This window comes from Prinia subflava, chromosome 3 (assembly GCF_021018805.1).
Source record: "Prinia subflava isolate CZ2003 ecotype Zambia chromosome 3, Cam_Psub_1.2, whole genome shotgun sequence".
NCBI lineage: Eukaryota > Metazoa > Chordata > Aves > Passeriformes > Cisticolidae > Prinia > Prinia subflava.
In genome coordinates this window covers 92,436,902-92,462,901 of record NC_086249.1, presented here as the reverse complement: position 1 = coordinate 92,462,901, position 26,000 = coordinate 92,436,902, and the positions used below count along the sequence as shown (strand labels likewise).

Genomic DNA, 26,000 nt, shown 5'->3' with positions numbered 1-26,000 from the left:
GCCACAGAGCATTAACTCTTGATGAGCATTATGGCCCATGCTCTGTTCAGACTTGGGTTTTTGCTGGTTCTGAGTGTCAGTGGAACCCAAACCTGTGATAGCTGTGTGGAGAAGACAGCAGTAACACAAATATTTGGTTTATGTCTTTAAATAAATTGAAGGTAACTGTAGATGGGAGATGGGTTTCTTACTTTCTTGTATTTAATTTAATTCTTTTAGGGTGCTTTGTGGCTGTCTAAGATGAGGAGCTATTAGATATATTTATAAAACAAAAGAGCACTGTAAACGTCCTGAGACAGAGACAGTGACTCAAGGAATGCTGAGATTGTTATGGGGATTTTAATGATTTTTAATTTATTTTTTTCTTCAAGTAAAACTATCAATTCAAGAATTGCATTCCCTTAGGAGAATTATGGGAAATATACATCAATTCAATTTTTTCTGTAAATGGTTTCTGTGATTGATACAGCTGTTGCTCTCTAACACATACTGCTTCATGAGGCTCTATTCAGGCACACTGAGTATCTGGATTTTAAAATCTCTGTAATGAGATTGCAAAAACTGCAACAAGTTCACAGAACTGACTAGGAATGATAACTTTTAGTCTGAAATGTTTCGTCTGAAATGATAATGAAAATAAAAAATGAGCAAGTAAATGCTGGAAATTTTGGCCATCAGGTTAGTAGTACTGTTGAGATGCTCTGTGTATTCATGCCTCAGATCAGCTCCTTCCTCCATGGATGACAAGATGTGACAGCACCTTAAATCTGCAGTAACTCCTTTTTGTTTCTCTGGAACTTTGAATACATCTGTATCACAGGACATTGCAAGGTGGAAACCTTGAATATGAATTCTAGGTTATGAAGTTGGGTGAGGAGTTATACCCAAGCATTGAACTCAGAGCTTGGGCAGCCGCTGAGGTTCTGCTCAGCATTTAGAGGACCTAGAAAGGGTTGGGCTTTGGCTCTGCATTCTTGAGCAGCAGCCTCCAACTATTCAGCCCACCTTGTCAAATGGATAAAGTCCTATTTGGCAGATTTATTGTGATACCTGGGAATAGCACGGAATATGTCCAGAACAGGCACTGTGCAAACACACAAGTATTTTTAAGTTAGTAATTAAATTTAATGTCTTGGTTAAATTTAGTTAAACTTGATTTTTAAATCACATTTTGCTGACCATCTATAAAGAGAATTCTTGAAGGGCAAATGTAATTTTGGTGAACTCAAAGTGAAAGAAATATGGAAGAGAAAAATTACATAATTTGGCTTTTTAGGAATAAAGTTAAAACAACCCCATATTTCTCTGTCCTTCTGTTACAATCGACACCAGCCTCAATGGAGAGAAAAATGTCTGATTTTATTTGTTTTGTTATGTCCATGTAAATTTTATGGCAGATCAGAATAAACAGCCAGAAGAAATCATCTTGGTTTCTTTTTATGCTCTGCCAAACACTAATCTCAGAAGCTTGTTCAGAGTAAAAATTTCCTTTTCTGAAGATGCCTGGGGCTAGTTTTGAAAGTGCCAAATGTTTCTGAATCCTGACTGTGAGACTTAGCTTGCCCCTTATTTGGAAAGGGCTGGGAACCTGTGCCTCGGTGAGTGCTCAGCAGGCTGGAAAGCAAGACTGTTGCAAGATCAAAATAGCTGGGGGGTTGTTTGTTTGATTTTAAAGTATTTGTCCCAGATGTAAGGTGATTACTAAATTTGTTGTCTTCAAAGGTGCATTTTGGGATGAAAGCACAGACAGGATCAGGTACTCTTAGAGTAAACAGCAGTTCCTTAGCAGTTCCTAAAGTATACTCTTAAATGGAAATACTGCTTTTCTTGGGCCAGCTGTTACAACATGAACAGGCAGTATGCATTACCAATTTATTACTACATTAGATACATGGATTATAAGATTATTTTCCATATTTCTGAGATGCTGTGTTAATTTTAAGACTATTTTCAATACCACTTCTTGTCAATACAGCCTGTTGAGAAGCAAAAAGTTGGCATGTAGTCCAAAAAAAATCTATTTGAGATAATCACAATTTAACAATGAGGAGGTTATTTCAAAAAGCATTTAGTATGTGTCATGACAGCATTGAAAGGTGGCCTTTTGTATCTTGCTGTCTCTGATTTGTGTTCTCTAAGGTACAGCTGAGCCTCATGGTATTTACCAACTATTTTTAGAACCTGTTAGTGATGGCCTCTGAAAAGTCCTGGCTGCTGGAGTGAGAACTGATGATAGACTCATCAGCTGATGCTTCAGTCAGGCAGCCTCCTCTGTTTGGAGTTCTTAAACTTTAGATTTCCATTACTGTGTCTCTGGCTCTTTAACATACTTTTCTCTTAGCAGTGAGTTGGTGTTCAACTGTTTTAATAGCACTCTTCTAATGGTATCTTGTAAAAAGAAAGTGTAAAGGTGGATTTGTAGCATTTTTACTTCCTCATTACATAAAACTAAGGCAAATGAAAACATTTTGTTATTAATTAAACTGCAAGAACAAAACAAAGAACCAGCTTTTTATAATATATAAATAAGTATAGCTTTTTATTGTCTGAAAGTCCAACAGAATGATACACAGGAGAAAAAAATCCCACACATCTTTGGTATCAAACTGAGTGTGATTCTGTGTTGGGACAATTCACATATACTGGCTATTTTGCTCCAAAGTTTTACCAAAGACATCAATTTTTTTGTGATGGTATACCTAGGGGAGATTGGGAACAAGCATTGGTCTATTCTTGGGCTTGCCTGGGTTTTTAAACCTGACACACAAAACACTTCACCTGCTCATGCCTTCACCTTCACTTGAACTTCATGTCTTAGATATCAGAGCATGAGCTATCTCACTAGCAATGAAAACAAAATGGATTTTGTAATAAAAATGTTATCTTAAATATCTAAGATGAGAAGTGGGATTTGGTTTTTGTTGTTTTGTTGTTTTCCCTCTTAACTCTAGAATTTTGCTTTTGTTCATGTCAATGCAAAGCCACACCTGATTAAGCTTTTAGCTGAAAAATTGATTTATTCAAGTTTTAGTGTCCTATCCTTTCCACTAAGCACTGTTTAAGACCAATTCCCATGTCCAAAATATTTCCAATAAGTCCTCTTGGAAAGACACAGTATTTCTGTGCTCACAGGATCCTGGTACATTAAAGAGATGTGAGTATTTCATTGCCCTGTTTGGATGTCAGCTGTGCTTCTTCAAGTGCACTACAGCTGCATCAGGAATGTTGAACCACTGTGAGAACATCATTGCAGCAATAATATTTTTTCAGGATTCCCCTGTGCAAGCCTGCATAAAACAGACAAATAATTTTATTTGCAAGTCTCACAACTTGATGGACAACAGACCAAACCTAAGAAGAATGCATTCTGTTGGACATTGTAAATAACAGCTTTAGCAAAATCATGAGAGTCTATTATCTGACATACATGCAGAAAGAATATTTCAGCTTCATGTACAATCAGATATGTTTGTTAATGTTCTCGTCATTTTGCTAATGAGGCTTTTAAATGTCAGTGACTGAAAATGCAGATTAAAACCTCTTCCTTTCCCTTCTCTTTACCATCATTCGATCTCTTTACCCCCACCCTGCCCCTTCTCTTTTTTTTGTCTTTCCTTCTCTTGCCTGCTGTCAGGAAAATCTGCCTTTGAAGGGACAATTCTGTACAGAGTGGCACCTGCAAAGATTGACAGCTACAGACGTTATAACAGTGAGTGTGTTTCAAAATCATCAAGCAATAGCTTCAGTCCTCTGAACTTGTTTGATTTATCTACACTTGTAAATTGTGCCACTGCTACCCACTTATGGCTACTCTACGTGCATTTATATCTGTCTGTAAGCTGAAGCCAGTTTGCTGCTGCTGAACTGCCCAGCCTTAGAGCAGTGAGAATGCCCCTGTTCCTCCTGTGCATGTGTGTGTTCTGTGTCCATACAGAGTGTGTGTATAAGCCCACCGTAAATTGTGAATTACATTGGATGTTTTGGTCTCAGCTATGGATTAAATCTAAAACCATTTAGTCCCATCACTTCTGCCCCCTGAAACGAGGAGTGTTGATAATCACCACTAATCTTTGAATTAAAAGTCCATCTGCTCTAAAAGTAAAGTTCCCACTGTGATCATTGAACTCATAAAGTATGCTTTGCTTTTCTTAAAGGATATTTTGGGTTTTGGTTTGTTTGAAGTTTTCATTTTTTGGTGATTTTTTAACATTTGTTTTTACTTTACTGCATGCTCTTCATTTGGCATTCTGTCTTTGACAGTTATTACTCACAGCATTCTGGCTGATACATTTTTTCTGCCAAGGAGAGTAAAAGATATAAAGCTATTTTCATTTCATGTTCAGGTTTTTGGCTTCTGCTTTTCAAAAGAAGGGCACATCCTGCTTTTCATGTTCTTTTACTGCCCTGGTAATACAGAAAAAGAGAGAATGGTTACATCACTTGCAAGACAGAGGAAGCAAGGAAGACAGAAATCTGTCCTTCCACCTGTTTCCTCATGGAGAAATCTAGCTAAGATTCCCATTTGGTGACTAAGTGTTCAGTCCTGTCTTCCAGTGAAGAGGATGTTGTGCTAGCTTTGGCATCTGCTTTTGCCCCAGAGAGTTTCTTTTGAGAGGATCCATGCTGTGCTGCCCTTCTTCCTCCTTTATGGGTGGGAATGTTTGGTCTTCTACCTCTGAGGACTTCTGTCTTATGCATGTTGACAGCAAAGGATGAAACAGTTGAAGTGGCATTATTCTGCTCTGATATTTGCCCTTACAACTTTTTTTTTTTTTTTAACAAAGCTGATGCTTTTTTTGAACACAAGTCTTTGTGAATGTGTGCAGGTCTGAGTATTTCCTTGTGGAAAATTATCTCCCTGTCTATCAGAATTCATTTTGCAGGTCTTCACAAGCTCCAACCAAGCCCTTGCTCTGGCTGGAGCAGACCATGTGGCTGGTGGTCTTCAAATTTTTGTGCTGTTTCTCCCCTTATATCTCCACGGCTGCTTATCGATCACTCAAATTTTCTGCTTCTTGCAGAGTTCTTAGCCCATCATGTCCTCTAATCCACCCATCTGATGAGCATAATAAGGATTTATGAAGTTAATTTCCAGTATGCTTGCATTTGGACTTTAAGATGAAGCTTCAAATCAGGTGCAAGGTCTGGCTTTGGAGCCTTTAACTTCACAATCTTAGTGGGTAGTGCTGCCCTAACATTACCTTTCAAAGTTCTCCAAAAGCCTGCTCTCCATGCCTAGCCTGTTTTTCATTAAGGGCCAAATCATCCTTCCCCTCTTCTCAAGTCATCTAAAGTAAGCATAGCTGAAGCCAGGAAGAATTCAATCACCTTTCCAGTTGTGCTAGAGCTCTGCATTTCATTTTCTCGTGAATCATACTGGCCTGTGGCCCATGGCTGTGCCATGTCACAGAAAAGGAGTTGCATCAAACTGATTTCTGGATGGGTATCGAGAGGAAAGCCTGATAACCAGCTGCAAGAAGACAGCTTAACACACAGTAGATTGTCTCACATTGCTGGGCTAACACCATCAAAACTTTGTTTTTAAAGCTGATGAAAGAGATCTGTTTATACTACCTGGCGTGGGTTTACCTGGAGGTTTAATTGTACCTCCCTTGGCATTTGGTTGAGACTTGCATGTTTTTTCATGCTGCAGAGGTGTGTTGCTTTCTCCATAAGGCTGCATCTCAGAAGGCCAGATATCCAGCCATACTTATGGCCTGTGTGTTGCTTTTTGGGTTAGAACTGGGACTGAGGAATGGGTAATGTACAAAATCAGGTCATCTGGGAAAGTCTTAAACAAAACAAGGGTTTGCACTGCTGTTACTATCAGAGATGCTCTTGCCTAAACTAACACACAAAAAGGAGGCTCCCTTACAATCCCTGCTCCATCTATTTACAGCTCACCTGCTGCAAACTTATCATGCTCTTCCTGAACAAACCAGCTGATGGTGCAGCCAGCTCCTTCCATTTCATATGTCCTCTGTGGTCCATATTTTTAGGCAAATATCCATGAGCTTATGTCTCTGGTGAAATCCATTTGGAGACACTTCACAGAATTGTTTTCACTTAGGGATGTCTGGGTTAAACAACTCATAGCTGCTCTAATTTCAGCTTGCTGATTTCTCTGTAAGTTAAGCTGGGTTCAGTTCATAACTTTGGATTAGTTATGCCTAGGCAATGCTTGGATTCACCTATATCACATTGCATGAAGTGTTGCTCAACTTTGTAATCAAGCTTAGAGCTTTTACTTCACAAACACATGCTCAGTGCTAAATACTTTTATTTTGAAAGCCGTTTTCCAAATGCTGTGTTTAAAAGAAATTTTCTTACTTAACCAAGGCCTGTAAAAGCTGTTGAATTATTCGCTGCTTCTAGAGATGCCTTCCACTGAAATATGCAAGATTGTCTCCTGCAGAAACACCCAGCCTTGCCTTTTTATGCTGACATGGCTTTCTTGGTCATGAGGTATGCCAGGCTCCGCTCAGCAACAATTCCAGCTCCTTTGGCATTCTGCTCATCAACCTGCTGTCAGAAAATCTTTGCTACTGCATCTGCTGAGTGGAGACACACAGCAACAAAAAACTTGTCATTTTGTTGATCACAGCCCTCTTTTCTCATCCTGCAACTTTCTTGCACCTCCAAGAACAACTCTTCTTGGATTTCTAATGTTTTTATTTTTACTGATTTAGTTTCTCTTTCTTGCTTCGCTTTCTTTTTCTTCAAAGATGCAATAAGAGTGCAGATAAAATGCTTGATTTGACAAATATTTGCCTCTCTTTCCTTATATGTGGATCCACAATGCTGTCAGTAATAGCTATTAGATATAATGGAAGAAGATCAGGATCGTTGAAACAGAAACATTCGTGAGTAACCTCAATTGTGATTTGTGTTTTCTATTGCTCCACTACTTTTTTTTTTTACCTGGTTTTTTTTTTTTTGTCCCCCTCCCCTCAATTCCTGAGGAATTATGGCTGGTGAGAGTTCTGAGAAATCAATATAGCTGATGTATTTATGATGTTGTAAACCCATTTAGGAGTGTCAGAATGTGAGCAAAGTCAAATGAGAAACCTGAATGTGCATTTTAACAGTTCTGAAGAAAGGACAGTTACAACTTTGTATTTCACCTCACCTTGTTACAACTTGCTTGCAAAAAAGAACTTGTATCAAATACACAGCTGCTACAGATGCTGTAATGAAAAATCACATCTGAGAAAAAAAAATTATAAAATGGAGGGAGGGAAATTTTCATGATCAAAAGTAAGCATCCTGTTTGCTGGAGAACAAATGTACTGATGGCATGGGACTGGGGGCCGTGTGTGGAAAAATTATGTTAACTGGAGTGAAATGTTAAATCTTTCTATTGATTGGGATTTCCACTACCAAATGGTTTTCCATGAGTTTCACGAAAGACCAGTGCTTGGTGAGTGGCAGGTAAAGAACCCTGTTGGCTGTGGCTGCTTACAGCTCCTTCCACACGGAATAACACGTGCCTGTACTTGCTGAGGGTGGTGAAAAAAGCAGTCCCCAAATGAAGAAGAAAACAATGATTGTCTACAGTTGTGGAGCTCCTGAACAAATAATTATTCCTCTTTGATCTTAAAGTACTTGGGGAAGTGGCTGGGGAGGTGGGGAAGGCACCAAGGTCTGTACTGATGGCTCTGTGCTCGTGCTGCAGAAGATGCTTGTGCTGCACCTCCCTCAATGCATGCTGCTACATGGGGCCAGGCACTGCTCCCCTTCCCCTTGCATGAGCACTTGTGCAAGCATAGAAGTCTTGGGGCATTTCTTATGTGGCAAGAACTGCTATGCAAAGGAATATGAACGTGTTGAAAGCAAATGACAAAATGTTTAGCTGACACAGTTACATTTTTTCAAGGAATGACTGAGAATAACAAATAATTACTAATTTTGAGATAGTCTGCCTCAGCTATTTGTACATGTATAATCACTCTTGATAAAGAAGCATAAATTTGTGTTTTGAAAGCATGAATTTATTAATCTTTAAACTAAGAAGTATCAACATGTCTTTCTTCTGCAGTAGTATTTAGAATAAAATTTTGTTTTCTGGTTTTGATTTTTTCATGACACTGGAATGTTGTTGGGGACGGCTTCAAGAAAATAAAGGATTTTGACAGAAAGCAAGCTCAAGACTAATACCTTATAGGATGTGGATGTTTGTTCTGTGTTCACCAGTATGTGAGGAAAAGGAAGAAGGACAGTTGCTGTCTCATCTTCTGCAATTACCATGTATAACTTCACCACCTTTGTCGCTCGGATCGGTCACCCGGGCATTCCATGCTGTCATTCTTTCAACAGAAGGAAAGGACATGTTTTCCCTTGCTTTCCATCCCTTCCTTAAAAGTATAAAAAAACTCACTAAGCTTCATTTACAAATTTCTTTGTCCTATTAAATGTGGTTGACAGTGTTTCTCTCTGGCTGCTGTACCAAATCAGGAGATCCTTTGCACTGGCTCAGGTGTGTGCCTCTGAGGCTGACCTTTCCATCACTTAACAGAGCTGAGACGTACTTAGAGGACCTGAACACCACTGGCCTTTACTGTGTCAGAGTGGCTCATCCTTTGCCCCGGGCCATAAATTGTCAGCAGAGAGAACAATCCAGAGTAAAGAACAAAAATTAAATTCCCAAATCGTAGCTCAAAATAGAAAGCTCTGTAAACGTAGAATGTATTTCCTTTTCTCCTCTGCCATTTTAAGCTATTTAGAAACAATTTGTTTCCTGCTTTGAATGGAGTTAATTTTGCCACAGCTGTTTATTTTTGTTTTAACAGCTTTAGTTACACAGCCTTTATCATCCCTAACTATCTTTCTGATTTATCATCCTGGTTTGATGCCAGCACAGCTCTGAGAGGCCGTTGCTGAATTAAGTCTGATGTTGTGGTCTCTTTTTAATCCCTGTTTGAGCTAATCTGTTTTGGTACATTTCAGAATGTTACTCTTAAAAGACCTGTAACTGCTATAGCAGGAGTGTGGTGTATTTGAAATGTCTTGAGGAAACTAATCTCTCTTATATACCCATAGAGGAAAAAATGTGTGAAGTGAGAAATTCCTCCAGACAGTTTTGAGAAAATTTAATCTTCATGAATACTAAATGAGCTTGCATTTGTAAGGAGCATGAATCAATAAAGAATCAAAATTCTGAGTGTTTTTAAAAAGCTGTAGACCCATATCTTATTCCAGCCAAAAGCTGGGAACAGTTGGCCCCTGGGAATTTTAACTTCTTGCTGGTGATGGTCCCCTTGTTCAGACTTCAAAGAACTTACTAGAAAAATGCAACCAGTGCTTGGATTTGAGTCTACCTTGTGGTGCTACAGACGATCCAGCAACAATAAATCTAGATAAAAGAATAGCAGTTTTGTTTGTAGAGCCAGAAATTTGATGTGACACTCCCAAAAGGCTTGAGAAATATGTCCTGAGAAATATTAATTCTGAAAAACTTCCCTGCTATTAAGATTGACGTGATAGTAAGCGTGTTAGTGAGCACCTTATTGATGTTATGTTCTTAGCTTGTCAGCTCAAATGTTGACAGAGGGCTGACAGATTCGAGAGAAGTTGCTGTTAAAAAAAAAGGAAAGTGGCAAAAAATAGTGAGAGGCCTGACTCCTGTAGCTTTTATCCTATACTGACTTTAAGCACATAGTAGCTTACAAGAAGAGCAAGATGTTCTCAGTGTTTCTGAGGGAGGACAGCAGTTTGCTGAGCTGCTGACCTCACCCTCGTGCTCAGGTTCCTCGCTGTGGTAGACCACAGCTGTTTCAGGCTGAGTGGGTGTGCTGGTCAGCAGAGAGGGGGATGGTGGCCACTGAAATTCTCTCCAGTTTTTAATGTTCATTTAGCAGCCTGCCCTCCCTGATAGCTGTAGCTCTTCATGAAAAAAAACTCATACTTAAAATTCATAATCTGATAGTCTGTGTCACTCGGGTTCCTGCTTAGATCCCAGCTGTGTCTGTCGGATACATTTATTTTTTGGAGAAACTATCCAGCCAGCTGTGTTCTGCCACCAAGCTATTTGCAGTAGTAATAAAAAAATCCATGAAAAAAAAAGAAGTGTGACAGGGAGAGGAACATTTTTCTGGTTTTAAGAGGAAAAATCACCTAAGGCAAGTTGCAGACGCACCAAGAGAATTGCTGACAGATATATACTGATACATATATATATACACACGTGTGTTTCACACACACACACATATGTACACCTATATAAATTTATACATACATATATATATGTATCAGAGAACAACCCAATGAAAAAATAAACGAGGAGAGAATTCTTCAGGGCAAGGGTGGACATAGTGTTGCAAATCCTTTTTTTCAAATTCTTTATCTGTCCAAATCAGAAGAGTGTATCCCATTTACCTGGGCAGGAAGGTAAAAGAGAGTCTCCTTAGTATGCCTTTAATAGTAAGAGCATGTTAGAATATTTTCTGCAGCACTGTTTTGTACTCAAGCAATGCATTGTTCTTTCTTAATGCTACTGAAGGTGCTCACTTTATCTGATTTGTTCTACAGCTCCCACTGCATACAGTTCTTCTCTTTTGTTCCCTTTGTCTCTAGACTCTGGTCATGTTGTGATAAGAGCACAAGCAGGGCTTTTATTCTTCCTGATTTATTTAGTTAAGTACAGAGAACTCCTCAGTTTGGGTCAGTCAAAAATAATTAAATGAGGCCATTTTCCCAGTTGATCTGAAAGAACTCTTTTTAGCTTTGCAGGAGCTTTGTATCTGAACACTCAAATGCAATTTAGTTTGGACAGACCACACTTCAGTCCATTCTGTCCTCATTAAAAAAAATAGAAAGCAAAAAAGAAGCAATGCTGTTGCTTTCATTTTGAGCACTGTATACTGAGGCAGTATAGAGAATGAACAACTCTTGGATTATCATCAAGCACAGATGGGTGATGCTTGGGAAATCTGTCGTGAGCCTTAAGTGAGGCTTCTAATACAAGTTTGATGCCTCATCACAGAAGAATGGTCATAAAAGCTGAAAATGCCATCATGAAAAAAAAGAAAGAAGAAACAGAAACAAAACTTTATTCTTATTGGATATAAGAATAAAGGTCTCTGATCTTTCTTTCATGTAAACTTCAAAGATCTGAAGTCCATGTGAGACCTGTTGAGTAATTCTCACAATTACTTTCATATTTTAATGAAATAAATCCTCTGACCAAAGTCTAGATCTTCTTCTTCCACAGCTAGGAATGCAGAAAACCTAATTTGATAACCTATTTTAAAGACAGCTTTTCTGTTCATTTCAGGGAGAGGCTAAGAGCAGTCATGGATTCTTATCAGTCACTTCTGGAGGGAGGTGTCTTCACTGCTTCTTCCCTCCATCACAGAATAGTTTGAGATTTTGGCAAGGATGACAGTAGAAACCTTTGCCAGAGGGTAATTTTCCATATCAAGATATTTTGTTGAGCTAAAAGACAATGGTCACTACAATCTGTTTGAGTTTTTCGAGTTGTGGATGTTTTATACTCAGTATAGTCAATTGCTGACCATTGTCTTTTCACTTACAAGTGGTAAATAAAGCTAAGCTGGAGAAGGTCCAGTTGATAGAACTTACAGGATCTTCAGTTACTGCCCAAGTCAGAGCAAGGGGAGGCAACAAGAAAAGGGGCAGTGACTTTGCCACGCTTTGCCCAAGGAGATTTAAACCTGTCTGGCTTAATTTACCCTTGCACCTCGGAGTGCCTCTGCTAGGAACACTGTGCAATGGCTCTGCTATGGATAACTACTCCTCTCCTGCCCTCCAGAGCACCAGGCACCATCACAGTCAAAGCTTAAGTGGTTACGGATTTCCTGAGGTCTGGAAGAGAAGTAGTGCACAGGATTTACTTTACTGATGGTAGGCATGCTACCATTCTAATGCTACCATGCTACCATAATAAATATGATAATTAACCAGATTTCAGGTTTTCCTCCAGGCCCTTATTAGAAAAATTAAATGTAAAGAAATCAAGACTTTTGCATATTTAAGAAAAGTATTGTAATTATTTATAATATTAATTTTAAATGCAATCCTGCACAGCTTATGGAACAAATAACTTGTTCATTGTTATTTGCATTGAATATCTGAAGAAATAGAAATGTTGGTGATGTTCAACACTAGGTGTGGCAGCCACTCTGGAGGCTAGAGGGCCGAAGTATTTTGCTTAGACTGTAGTCTTTGTGTTTGTTTCTAATTGGGAACTTTCTCCAATTCTGCTTTTATACTCCTTTCATGTTAAAGACACAGAAAATCTCAGGGTAGCTTATCATGGCTTTTCTGGTTTTGGCTAAAAGTTCTGATCTGACACATAATTGCTGATTTCATTTCCTAGCAGCACCCTGGTGTTGAAACCCTTTTAACAGACAAGCCTCTCGTGTCCTGGATCATGAAGTGGTACCTGGAGGCCTTAGGACTTGCACTGGTTTCTGTGGTTCATCTGTCAGCCTTTTATGATGAAAATCTATTGCAATCACTGGGTCAACCTTGATATAAAAGTAATTAAGAAGAAAAGCTTATTTGAAATTCTTCTTTCTTTGACTCGTAAAAGCCACATCTGTGACATCATGAGTGCTTGCTTGGGAAGTGTGAGGATTTGAGCTTCTAATTTTTAGGTAGAATTAGTGCTGTAGTAGCAGCAGCTGCTGTGGTTTTCCTGGGAACAGGTAATGTAGGAAGGTAGATTTCAGTGGTCTAGGGAAGGAACCTTCAGTGGGTCACTTTTGCTGCCAGTGGCTGTTTGACCTGATGCTGCACTGTCCTGTAAAGTGGCTGAAACATCACCTTATTGCATCTGTGGCCTCTGCTATTTGAACAGCAGATATTTTCAGGTAAATGCAGATAAATTTTCCACTTCACTGAAAGAAGTAATGCAAATCAGAACATCAGTTTTGATTTGTTACATTTCTAGAGGAGAGTGTGCATGGGTGCTTTTCTTATGAGGCTGTCTATGCTGCAGAGGGGTTTAATTTTCAGCAGGGAACGTATTATGCAGCTTATTTGATTGCAAATTTGTTTGAACAGCTTTCAGCTTTACATTTCTCAGTTAGGTAATGTAGCTTAAGATACTAATTGCATAATTGGCTTGAGTCACACAGATTTATGGTGCAGCGTGCCTGATCTGACTGCTTGTTAGCTTTACGTGGCTTTATACAATAGGTGCCTTACAGCTGAATTTAACTCTTTCTTTTATTGAGGTCTCTTCCAAAGAGGTTTTGCCTGAGGAATAAGGATTTTCTTGGTACTCAAGGAATCACCATCCTCATTTGTGAAGTTTTGATGCTGGAGTATGCATGTTTTGTGGATTTGTGGATTGGTGTAATTTCTAATCAGTGCACCAATGTGATGAAATAAAGTCATTTTTCAAAGTCAAAAATGAGTGCATGGCACAGAGAGCATCTTCTCTACCTATTTCTTGTGGTTTCATTTTCCTCAAGAGGATGGTGGGAGGGATCATTTTCCAGTCACAATCTGATCTGAAAATATTGAGCTTCACACCTTCTTTCATCCCTCCTTTTCACAGGCCTAAAAGATGCTACAGGCTCTGAGAGTGATGGTGGGGACTCTTGCAGTACAAAATCAGAAGGAGCCAATGGAGGCACGACAATCCAACCCAAAAAGGTTAAAGGTGTTGGCTTTGGAGATATCTTCAAAGACAAACCCATAAAGCTACGACCAAGGTCAATAGAAGTTGAAAACGACTTCCTCCCAGTGGATAAGGTACATGTCATTCCTTAATTGTCTCTTGGTGTTGGCTTAAAGAGGTTTTCATCTTAAAGTTTTGAGTTCTGTCACTGACCAAAACTTGAAGCTTTATGGTCATTATTTCCTAATCTTTCTGTAGACAAGGTTCTGCTTTTTTTATTTTTGCCTCAGACCAGAAAATGGATTCCAGTGAAGTTAGCTGCATGCAAAAATTTAAAAAACAATTTAAAAAATGATTGCTCTAAAGTATATTCTTTAGGGAAACAAACAAAAAAGTGTCTGGGAAAAAAAAAATCTGTGAAATCCCTCCCTTAAGTGAACAGTCAGATTTGCATAGAGTTACTGATGCGGTGTTAGGAGGCTTCCACAACCTCGAGTTCTGCTGTGGGCAGAGTTACATGATGCATTTTCTTTGCCCACAATGGTGATTTTAGGAAGCTCCTGGGCTCTTGATACCTGGTGTGGCAACGTCTCACCTTGTGATTCATGCTCGTCCACTTGTCTGTAGAAACAGGCACTACAGCAATTAGCTTTTTTGGCCTGCAAGATTTTCTTTTTCAACCTAGATCATTTCAGTGATCTGATTTATAGCACAGCACCTACTCCCACATCCACCCCGAGTTACAACAGTACAGGAGAACAGAAGGCCCTGCAGAGAGAGGTGGAAAATTCTGAACTAAATTATGCTGAGGGATATTTGGTTAATATTTTGCAGGTGATAATTTTTCATTTAGTATAAAGAGGGTAGGGAAGAGCTGGAATAATCTAAATAAAGGAAAAAACTAGACTGTAGTAGTGCTTGACCACTGCTGATTTCTTCAAAGCCTGCATGATACCCTGCTTGCCTTCTGTTGCTGGGTGGACTTACTAACTCACATGGGGGGTTTGCAGAAGCGTTTCTTTTCATTTGAAGTCTTTGAAAAGTCCTTGTGAAGTGGCCTTCATTCCTTGGAAGAAAATCTTACTCCACTTTATAATAATGTGAAGTCTTACCTTTGTTTTGCACAAACAACTAACAGGCTTTTTACCCAGGCAAAAACAGAATATACAATTTTCAGGAAACTTAAAACACAGACCTTCCTGCCTATGTTTTCAAGTTCTCCTAAAATTAGCATGATTAGTAGAAAATAATGGCTTGATTTCATAAACACAATCCATCATTTGTGTTTGAGATGTGTAGATAACTAAAGGCAACACTTCTTTGCTGTTGGTGCTCTTTTCCTGTCTAGGATTAGGCTAACCTTGGAGAGGTGCCATGCAGAGACTTCAGCACTGCAGTCTTTGCCCACTACCAGCACCAAAACATGAGACAGGACATCTGTTAGGGCTGCAGACCATCAACCTCCCTAAACACTTGTTTCCAGCTGCAACAAATTCCTCCCCTGCCACAGCCATGTTCTTTACCATTTAATGCTGAGTGTAAGAGAATCCTGCATTAAGTTGGCCATCCCAAGCAAGGTCCAATTTAGCCTGAAAGCTCTGCATACTGGTTCAAAGTGTAGCAATGCATGAGGAGTTCCAAACTGGTCCATATTTTTCTCAAGCAATGTAGTTTTGAAAGGGATCTTTGGCCTGTTATGTGTAATTCTCATTTAAAAGTGGCCTTAGTTTTTCAATAAATTGTAAACTTTGAAGAAGGATAAAAAATGCTTTCCTCTATTCTCCCTTTTCTTAATTTTTTTTATGCTTTCTGAAGTTTGGAGGCCCTAAAAATCCTTCTGTTTCTTCTTCTTGATGCAATTATTGATGAAACATTAGTAATGATAATTGTAACTTTTTTGATTTAAAATATTTCCTAGCAAGAGTTGTTTTTTTTAAAGGATCAGTAAGCTACTGTGAGGATTTTATAATGTGGAATTATTTATAACATGATAGTTCCCATGTAAATTGTCAGTCCCATTTACAGAAGAATCAGCAGGGTCTTATTTTGTTGGTGTTATCACTTTGTGTTCTAATATGTTTTCAATTTTATGAATCATAAGCTTAGATCGTATTTCACACAGAATTACTGGGGTGTTAAAAAGGCTTTTACACAAATATTGGCAGGAACATGAAGGCAGAAAGGTTTGCTGCCAGCTGAGCAGAAGCAGATGCCATTAGGCTCTCCTGTAAATCACCAGGCAGTTTAATGTGCTTCAAGTGTTTGCTCAATGGCAACAATGTGGGACATAATCGCCCTTGTCTTTTGAGGTGATCAATAAACTCTCAATAAAAAGCAAAACTGAGGAATTGCATGAAACCCCATTGGTTTTATTGGTGTGCAGAATTCACAGCTTAGCTGTTATTTGCTCTAAAAATCACAGAGGCAGATTATCCTAGGGAAATTAATGATGCAGTCGTGGGAGTTTCATTTGAGCAGCGCTATCAGAGCTGTGCTCTTTTAGAAAAATAGAAGAAGCAAATACTTATGTTTTGTAGTCCATTTCATTGCCTGTTGGTGCTGAGGAGTTGACCACTGGCCCTGTATAAGGAGAATCAGATTTCTGAGGCTTGGCTCTGAGAAATTTCCATACTGATAAATGTAAGTGAACAGTTTTACAATACTGCATGTGACTGAAGTCATAGGCACATGCAGTCATGGTCAAGATTCACCAAGAGATGAGTTTTTAGAAGAAATACAGAATGCATACAGACAGGTTGTGTCTCCTGAGAAGATTTAGGGTAACACTCTTGAAGCAGCACAGTGTTTATTGTCAAATAGAAATGCCTGTCCCACGTGCCTCTCTTCTGCTCTGCAGCTTCAAGACATTTAAGCAGATGCTTATGGTTACTTCTTTTTTTCCTTTTTTATTTTGTAGTAGCTTTTCTAAAGGTTCTGTTGCTAGGGTGGACTTCCTTCCAATACAATCTCTATGTGCCTCCATTGTTCTAACAAGCTATCATTTTTTCCTCTCCTGTATCTAAGAATAAACCTCTACAAGTACAGGACAATTAATTCAACCAATACATTCCTTAGTCTGAGTTAACTGTATCAGGTTGATTTGTGAGTTGAGGCTTCAGCTTGCAAATGCTAAAGACCATGATAGGTGAATATAAAATAGAAGGTCTTAAAAAGCTGTTTTTATCTTTCTGAAAACTGTCCTTACTTCAGGAGAGATTATTGAGAGTATTTTTTACATTTTTGACTTGAGATGTATTTGTAACTCTCTTTCATAGTTGGTGGATTTGAGCAGAGCTAGATTTCATTAACATCCTTTGATGAGATCATGGTACTGTTTGCCAAAACTTAGTGTAAATTATATACTCAGCCATCAGCCCAGGGAGTATTGCAGACACTGTAATGATTTAATATAAAGGGGGAGGCTGTCATGGCTCTAGAGTCAGCAGCTTGTAAGATCTAGTTGACTGGTGTTTAGGGATCCTTACTGCAAAGCACTGAATTCATACAGAAAGTTTTATTTTTTTATATATTCAGTATGTTTTGGAGAGGAGAAATGGAGAAGAACTAATGGAAGTAGACGCAAGGGCTAGAAGGGCTAGAAGCTCTTGTCAATTATTAAGTCTACCTGTCTTTTGCAATAAGATAAAAATTTGTAAACTCTGAGACTGAATGCCTGCAAGGTCTGAGTTTCTATTTTGAGCTGGCAAGCTTGGAGCACATAAACTGCGTGGTGAGGGTCTGTCTTTGCACACCTGTTCTGGCAGTTCCTCCCTGCTTGCTTGCAGAAAGCATTTTTACCCCTTCATTTTCAGCTGTCATTAAAGAGAAGTCAAGCTGGAGTTTCCTCCTGGTGTTTCTAAGGCAGCTGACGACGTCCCTGCCCTCTGCCAGCCCTGCCCAGTGGCACCCGTGGTGCGTGGCCAGCCCTGGCTGGGTGTGCCACGTGTGCCACGTGTGTCTGCATCTCATGGCTCACTGCCACTTGCTTTGCCTCTCCGGTGCCTTTGGAGGTGCCTGCTCCCCTAATAGAAATGCTGGAGTCAGTGCTCAAAATCCTGAGATTAAAAATGGATGCAAGCAAAACCACCTGGTGCTGACTAGAAACACTATTGAAACCACCTGCTGAGGCAGAGAGCACACAGTGGGAGCACCGAGTGTGTGTGCAGCACTTTGCACTTGAAAGCCCAGGTTTCTGGCATTCCTTTCTTCAGAGACAGCCACCGGCGGTGGCAGCAGCAGACGTGGCAAGCATCAGCAGTTTGTCAAGCTCCGTGTAAGAACAGAGGAAGCACTCATCTGTTCAAGCTACATTCATGTTCTGCTTTGAAGCTTCTGTCTGCTACAGTCTGGCATCCCTGTCCTAACCATTTCTTCTAGTGCCATCTTGTGAGGAGGGCTGCAGGGGAAGAAGGACCCCGACCCCTTCTGCAGCTGTCATGAGAGCAGGGCTGCCTGCAGCGGGGTCTGGCTCCTTTGCTGGTGTAACTTCCATTCCTTGAGTCCCCTGTGGAAACAGCATTTGAGTGTTTCTTTCATTATGTGAAAATATGGTACAGGTTTGCAAATGGTGGCTGATGTTCAGAGGCAGTGTGGGCATTATAAATAAACACTTTAGAAGATTTACTACCTTATTCTGGAGGCATAAGAAGAAGGGGTAGGGGAATTAAGATTGACAGGGGAGAGTTGAAAAGCAGTTTGCCCCATTTTGGAGAGGCAGACTCAAAGCAGGACCTAGCACTAAGGGAATAGAATAGGAAATGCAAAATTAAGTTTAAAGAGAGAGATAAATTTGATAACTTCAGCTGGCAGTGACTCTCTGCTGAGTCACTGAACTGTGCAGTGTGAGTGAAGAGTGACTTCTGATCTCCTGTATGCTTCCTTCCCTTCCATGCCATCCCATCTGTGCCTTCATGTTCTGTCACTTGGGTTTCTAAAATGTTCAAGCTGTCTGAGCAGAGTTGTCCAGGTATTGATGACATGGTTCAGTTGACACATCAGCCTCCACTACTGGTTTTTGGCACAGGATGTTACCCACACACTGGATTGTGCTGCCTGTGATGTTTTATTAGGCTTTTTTTTAAATAAAGCAGCTATTTGACTCTAAATAATGACAAGTTAGTTGTTGTCCATGCCACAAGACTTTATTCAGAAAAAATCTGTCAGTGTGAAAGAAACACACCAAACATATGCATGAAAGTATTTTCAGCTTATGTTTCTGCCTCGAGCTGCTTGGAGAACATCTTAAAATAGAAGCAGAGTAGTGTAAGAAGTATTGATAGTACTACAAGTTATTCCTAAAAGCAACGTGGAAGGTCTGATCTGTCCTCCTGGGGCACAGCACTGGGTTTCTGCCAGACTGAGTTCTCCTGGAGGAGTGCTCTGTGGGAAGGAAAACTCCTGTTATTTCAGTCATGGTCTTGATTAGGAAATCTTAGGATGCTCCAGTCAGAAAAACAGGATGTGTAGGTTTAAGCTAATGCAATTTCATTTCATAATAGGACAGCAATAAAAGTCTATATGTTTTAAGTTGCTCTGGATCCAGCTGTTGATCATTAGCTTGCAAGTCATTGTAAATCTCTGAATTTCGGTTGAATCTGTACCATTACTAGGCCTTTTACCCCAACAGACATTCTAAAAGAAGAGTCGTTAAAAACCTCAAAAAACTTTGCTTACATAGCTTAAAATAAAGCTGATTTCCTGAGTTCCAGAGATACTTGATGGAGACATAAACTGAATTTCTAGGAACGTTTGTCTCATGTTTCAACAGTACAGAGAAAATGCTTCAGAAAGTGACAGTACTGACATGCAAGCTAGCTGAGTTACTGTCTGATGATCTTCAAGAAGAGTGGTTCCTAAATCAATAGGATATGTTTATTAATAGCAATAAAATCTACCTAAGCAAAATTAATTTATATACACTGATGTGAAAAGATTTAAATTAGTGTAATCAAGACTTCAGGGATTACAGTTTTATAAACTATTCTAGAGTTTCTCAGTAAAATGTATTTTTCTTTCTTGCTCCATTTGGATTTTGTTAGTAAAACTGACTTAATTGCTACATCTGAGTTGTTAAGTTTTATGACTTTGACAAGATTATTAAGAAGTTCTAATGAAATAACTTCTGATACTCTTAGCACACATTAACTTTGAAAACTGAAGAAACGGTTATGTAAAAAATTACCTGCTTTGAAATTTACTTACCACTTTGAAAATTACATAAATAAAAAGGCTGATGAATGTAAACCAAACTGAACATAACCTTTAAAGTGAAGTCTGTGCTCTCATCTTTTGTAGTGTATTTAGCTTTATTAGCTTGTGGGATTTTTCTGAAATGTTTTCTTTCTTTATATTTTTCCTAGATGAGGATTTTTTTTTAATAGTCAAGTGGAAATGAGAATGTGTAGTATCCTGTGGCTTGCTTAAATATAAATCTTTAATTTCTTCCAATCACCTGTGTCTTTCCCTCCCTCACCCTTATTCAGACACTTTAAAATTGAATGTTTGTAGGGAGGCAGCATTAAGAATTAATAAGATTTTAATGGAACAGAGCATCATGTTACTGATATTTAAGTTTCCTGAACATTTTTCTTTACAAACAAAAGCCAAAACAAAGACATAAATTAGACAAAATTTCAACCTTTTTTTCCCTCCGTGAGAAAGACCAATACATTTAGAATTTGTCTTAAGCTCATTTGCTAATAGACTTGTTTGCAAAATTTACTGCCTGGGCTGCTCACAAAAGTTCTGTAAATCATCACTCACATCCTTGCTTTTCTTAGCTGGTGGTCTCAAGAAGCCAGGGAAGTCTAAACTGGAAGGGAGAGGAAACTTCTTGCTGTGAGTGAGCAGAGGTAGGAAAAGGTGCAGATTTCCTGTCAAATAAACAAGCGGAGCTTTTGTTTCCTGGGGATGGCCCGGGCTGAGTCAGTGTCAGGGCTGGGCTCCTGCTCTGGGCTGAGCTCATGCGAGGAAGGGGCAGGACTGCAGGACTCTCCCTGGACACCTCGAGCTGCTGAAAGGCAGCTTGGCTTCACTATGGGACAGGAGGTATTTATTTTACAATTAGTTGGGGTTTTCTTTCTGTGGCTGTTTAAAACTGGATGGTAACATATGCTCTGCATAGAACAGGTTTCAACTGCAGGGTTCTCTGGCTCTTCTGCACGCTTTGGAGATGCTGGGTAGGTAAAAAGAAAAGAAGGGAGAAGAGTGCTGAGGATCCTGAAGTCTATTCCTGCTATGGAGGTCCATATTAGAATGGGGGGTTACTTTTGTGTGAAAAACATATTCTCTCCAGGCTCTATTTAGCTTGAGATTTTTCCTTTCTGCCTGTTTGGCCATTAGACTTGCACACATGTTTCCTATTTCTATATGACATGGTTTCAATTTTCTTACTCTAAAGAATAATACAAGTTTAGAGTTAAGCAAGACAAGTTTTAAACTCTATAGGATATGTTGCTCTTTCAAATGTTTGCTTAATAAGTGAAAATTCACCATCCCCCATCCTATTATTTTTTTGTCCTAAATACACTAACAAAACTGTACTTCTTCTTCTTCTTGGCAGAAAAAAGAGGAAGAGCTTTACTAATTCCTCTTCTGTGTGAGATGCCATTTGTCCAAGTGAGGAAAACTGATATGAATGAATGTTTTAGAAAATTATAATAGAAGTTAGAAATGAGATTGGAAATTAGAAAATTATATTGCAATAATAAAATGTCTTCCCCCTTCTTCCAAGAAAAAAGCAACTAGAATCAACTGTTGCTTGTAAAATTTTATAGAAAGCTGAATGGAGAGATACCAAGTAAATTGTTCAATTACTTGCAGATACTTTGGGAGCTCTTAATACAAAAATATAAATTTCCCTCAACTTTCATTTTTCACAGCTAAAGTCAGTAAGCTGTGTGCAGAAATGAGGCAACAAGTTTTTTAAATTGCCCTTTTTCCTAAAATGTGGTATGTGTCTTTCTTGTTTTCTGCGTTAAATAAAGAAAAGAGGAAGGAGGAAATGAGTGTGAAAGGATCACAGATCAGCCAGGCACTTGGTAAGATAAAAAATCTGTAGGCCAGTTTCTAAGAAGCCTTTTTAATGCCTTGTGTGTGTTTCATGGGAGGTTCTTGGCATTCTGTGTTTCTAAAACAGTCCTTAAATACTAGAGATGTGAGCTTACATTATTGCAGTTATTTGACTAAGTGTTTTATAAAAGCTTCCCAGTGAAAGGCAGGGAGAGGGGAGAGGGCAGCTCCTGGGGAGGAGTCCTGATGCAGCAGGGAGTGGGAGGCAGCAGGGCTGTGGTGCTGCTTTCTGCTGGAGGCTGGGCTCTCTGCACGCCCTGGCCACACAAAGAGTAGAGTCTCCACCTGGACAGCCGATACTTTCTTCTGCAGCAGTCTCAGCACTAAAGCACTCGCTGGAAGGAAAAGCTGAAACACATGGTAAAAGTCATTTTCCTTTTGTGTTTTGAGTCACTTCTTGCTCTGCAGTCTTCCCTGTAAGTGTTTAAAATAAAAATTTCTCTCTGTTCTTCCTCGGTATCTTCTGATTTCAGTGATGTGAGGTGAGGGGAAAACCCCCAAATCTAAATAAATTAATCTGAGGAGAAAAGAAGTAGTTTAATTCCAAAATGGAAGAAAGATTTGTTGTCAGCACTAAATGTGGGATAATCTACATGAAAGTATGGGTTCGTTCTTTTGTTTATAATAATTGAATTTGAAAAATATAACTGAACAGCTACTTGTCAGTTTGTTGACAAAATCATAACTTTCACAAAAGAACAAAGAAATATTGTTGCCAATTTAAAGAGGAAGATATTAAAGAAGAGACATTCCCTGCTTATTGTTTTCACAGATTTTTTTATTCTTCTCAGAGATGGAAGTAGTTGCACTGCTTTCCTTACTGCTGCAAAAAGAAGTGGAGATTCAAGTAGCAGTTAAGGTTCAATAATTGTTGTAAAAGAGGAAGGTTTTAAACTGTGGTTTCTAAGCTGGATGGTGCAATCTGGATCATGCAAGTTACCAGTTGCAATCTAGACAGGCATGGTTCTCCTGGGAGAGTAGGAAGGAATTTCATTCACTCAGTGCAGGCTGACTAAAGTATTTTTCCTAGAAGAGATAGAAATTAATTGTGAATGGCAACCTGCAGCTGGTAAAATTCATGACAAAAATGTTTCCTTTACATTTATGTGAAGGAAAGTAAAAAAGGAGAATGAAAAATAAAGCAAGCAATAAAGAAGACTTTCTGCCTAAAAAAATACTTCAGATACAAAAGTACCTTCTAGCATTACAAATCTGCAGCTTGAGGAAAAAAGAAAATGAGCTTGTTCATTGTGCTCATTTTGATGTGCACGCTTCCAGAGCTTTGAGATCAGGCAGCTGGGAGCGTGCTGTGTGGGTTTCATCCTGTGTTTGCCTTTTATTTCATTTACTAAAGTGTTTTTACTCATCAGTGGTTCTAATATGTCTCGCTCCATTTGTTTCAGCAGCATCTATCTAATCTAAATTCTTATGTTCACTTTCTCACCATTAACCTTTTAGGAAGGCAGATTTTTAGTTCATTAATGGTTTGAAACTGACAGCCTGACAGCATCAAATGTCAGGATTCCACATTTTACAGAAATACTGATGTTTTAATGCATGCAAGTTAAGATATTTAGGTTTCTCTCCCATCCAACACATCAAGCATATTGGTATGAAAAAAACCTCTCCAGTCCCCTTCCTGCCCGTAATTTCAAGTTTTAAGAACATGTCAAAATATGAACTTAAAACAGCTTTAGAATCTGAACTTACCTGCTGGTACAACAGGTTTAACTGTGGAGAACACTGCAAAAAGCAAAATATGCACTGTTCTGCCCTCCAAGCTACCCAGAGTTTCAATGGGAATGATGTTTCACTGTTCCTGGTTTTGTTTTTTCCTCTTTTCTATCCAAGAGGTTAAACCAAAAATTTTGCCTTGCATGGTTTACCTACTTATTTCTTTGAATGTTATTTCATATAGCACAGTTTTCTCTGATGAGCTGTATAATGCTAATGAAGATGTCCTTCATCTGTGCTTTGAAGGCTGATGGTGGTAGTCTAATACCTGGTAGTTTTAGTGCTTGGGTAGCTGGATGAGACATTTGGTGTTGGCTCAGGTCATTTCTAAATGGAGCCCAACAGCTGGAAACAGGAACAGAGCTAGTTTTCCATTTAAATAGTTCTCAAATTGCTGAAGAGACGTTTTGTCATTGCAAATGGGAAGTTAGGAGTCTGTGAAGCAGCCTCTCTGATTAGAAGTCTTCCCCACTATAAAGGTTTGAGATTCCTTTAAATGCAGAAATATAAATTATATTAATGTGATGATACAAACAGGTAAAGTTCAACATAAACATCAATTTCATCACTGAGAGAACAGTTTGTATTCATACTCTGAAATATTGTGCATCTCAAGATGTCTTAAATCTAGCAGTTTCCCAGCAAAAGCTGATAACAGTCAAAGCCCTTCTGGACACCTTGACTGGAAATAAATCAGAATTTATTCACGAGATTGGTAAGTTGTACAAGGTTTCACTGTGATGGACATAATCCACCTTACAGGTCATACTGTGAATTTGTCATTGCAATAGCTTACTTTCAATCAAGTATTTGATTTTTATAATCTTTTAGATTCATAGTAGGTTTTGCACTTCTGTGGCAACTACAAAAGATGGCCCAGGAAAGTTGACTTATATACATACCATAAAACCATTTCTTAGTTTTGAAATTTTTCCTCTGAAAATTTCTGTAGTGTCCTATCAGAGGACTGTATAATTTTGAAGGCTTTTCTGATTATTTTCTCCATATATCTTTGTTCTGTATGATTTTGCTTTCTTCTTAACTGCAGAACTTAATGTGTTTGATAATATTTGGGGGAGAGATAGGAGTTAGAGTAATCCTTTGAAGTTTCCCTTAAGTTATCACTGTGGTATTATATCACCTTTCTTCATTTAAATTTACTTTCTGAAGAGTCCTGTATTCAATATTCCATTTCCATATGTTAAAGAATAATATTTCTTGGAAATTGGAAGATCCTGGGAAATCTGTAGTTCAGGTCAGGCCTGTGCCTGGGCTCACGTCGTGTCTCCACAAGAGGTCAATACTGAAATCCAGCCTGGGGAAGACTCTTAGGCCAGGTTGAACAAAGAAATTCCTCCAGAGAGTCTTAAAAGCCTCTAATAATTTTGAAATTTGTATTAATAACCACAATGGATTTTTGTTCCTTGACAAATCAAGCAGCCACATTTTCATTGCACTTAACATTTTAGCCCCTGTAACATTTAACCCCCTGTAGTTCCTGTGAGTGTTCCAGTCTGCTGGGTCACACTGTGGGAAGGAGTTACCTTCTCCACTGTTTGTTTTGAATGTGGCACCTGCTAATTTCATCTGATAGCCCTTAATTTTTATTACTGGAAGAGATGAGTGAGTCCCTAATTTTTATTACTGGAAGAGATAATGAGTGACTCCTCCCTATTTACCTTCTCTCCTGATTTTATAGACTTGTGTAACCTGTGTGTAACTTTTTTCCCCAGAATGAGGGATCTGTTCCATATGTTTGGTCATCCTTGGTGGCTTTCTGTCTTTTTCAGCCTTTTTAGGGACTTAGGTTGTTTGTGTGCGAGGTCAAAAGGAGGTGAGAGCCACACACAGTGGTCAAGGTGTTGGATGAATTTAGACAGCATTTTGATGGCACTTTCCATTGCTTTTTATTGCTTTCCAAAGTATTAACAACTATGGGTTTCAAAGCCTGTCATTTCTGTCTTAAGATAGCATTTTTCCTCCAAATGTGTAATTTTATTTCCACCTGAACTTAGTTTCTGTCTTTCTCCTTTGGTGGGTCATCCGTGAAGGTGTGGAAAACAAGAGCCTTGATCTAGATCTCTGAACAACTCCACTGATTACAACAATGAAATCATACTCTTTGTTTTCTGTCTTTCAATAAGTTACTTATGCAAGTTAATATCTTTCTTTAAAGGATGAACAGCAAACTCTTCCTAATCTCAGTTTTAGTTTTGAGTGTGCAGTGAGGTTACAATTTCAATCTTCTTCAGGAGCCAGAGCCAGCAACTTTTAAAATTTGTATATTTTAATGAAAATTGCTGTGAATTGGCTGTGCAAAATAGAAAAGCTAATACAGGACTTGTATAAAGACAACACTGTGTGCTGCAACATCGTTGTTTAATTATTTAGTTATTAGGTAGCTGGATTTACAGTTTGGTTGCTAAGCTGTAGGTATACAGATCCAGATAGACGAGGACAGATCTTCAGATAGATTACCTGGCTGCTGTCCTGGCAGGAAACATGCATGGACTACACAACAAAGATACTTCAAAATAGCAACTATATCCTGGGGTTCTGGTGACTGAATTTAGGTGTCTGTGATGTTGCTTGTAGACAAGAAGCAGTC

The 26,000-nt window shown here is 38.9% G+C and overlaps 1 protein-coding gene across 2 annotated transcripts in view; it reads left to right on the top strand.

Moving 5' to 3' along the window:
• SH3KBP1 (SH3 domain containing kinase binding protein 1) overlaps window positions 1–26,000 on the top strand; it is a 209,947-nt gene that overhangs the window by 114,422 nt on the left and 69,525 nt on the right. For both annotated transcript variants that reach the window (XM_063392917.1, XM_063392916.1), the window contains exon 6: window positions 13,526–13,722. In XM_063392917.1, coding sequence (XP_063248987.1) covers window positions 13,526–13,722 — 197 coding nt within the window. The remainder of the gene's footprint in view (window positions 1–13,525; window positions 13,723–26,000) is intronic.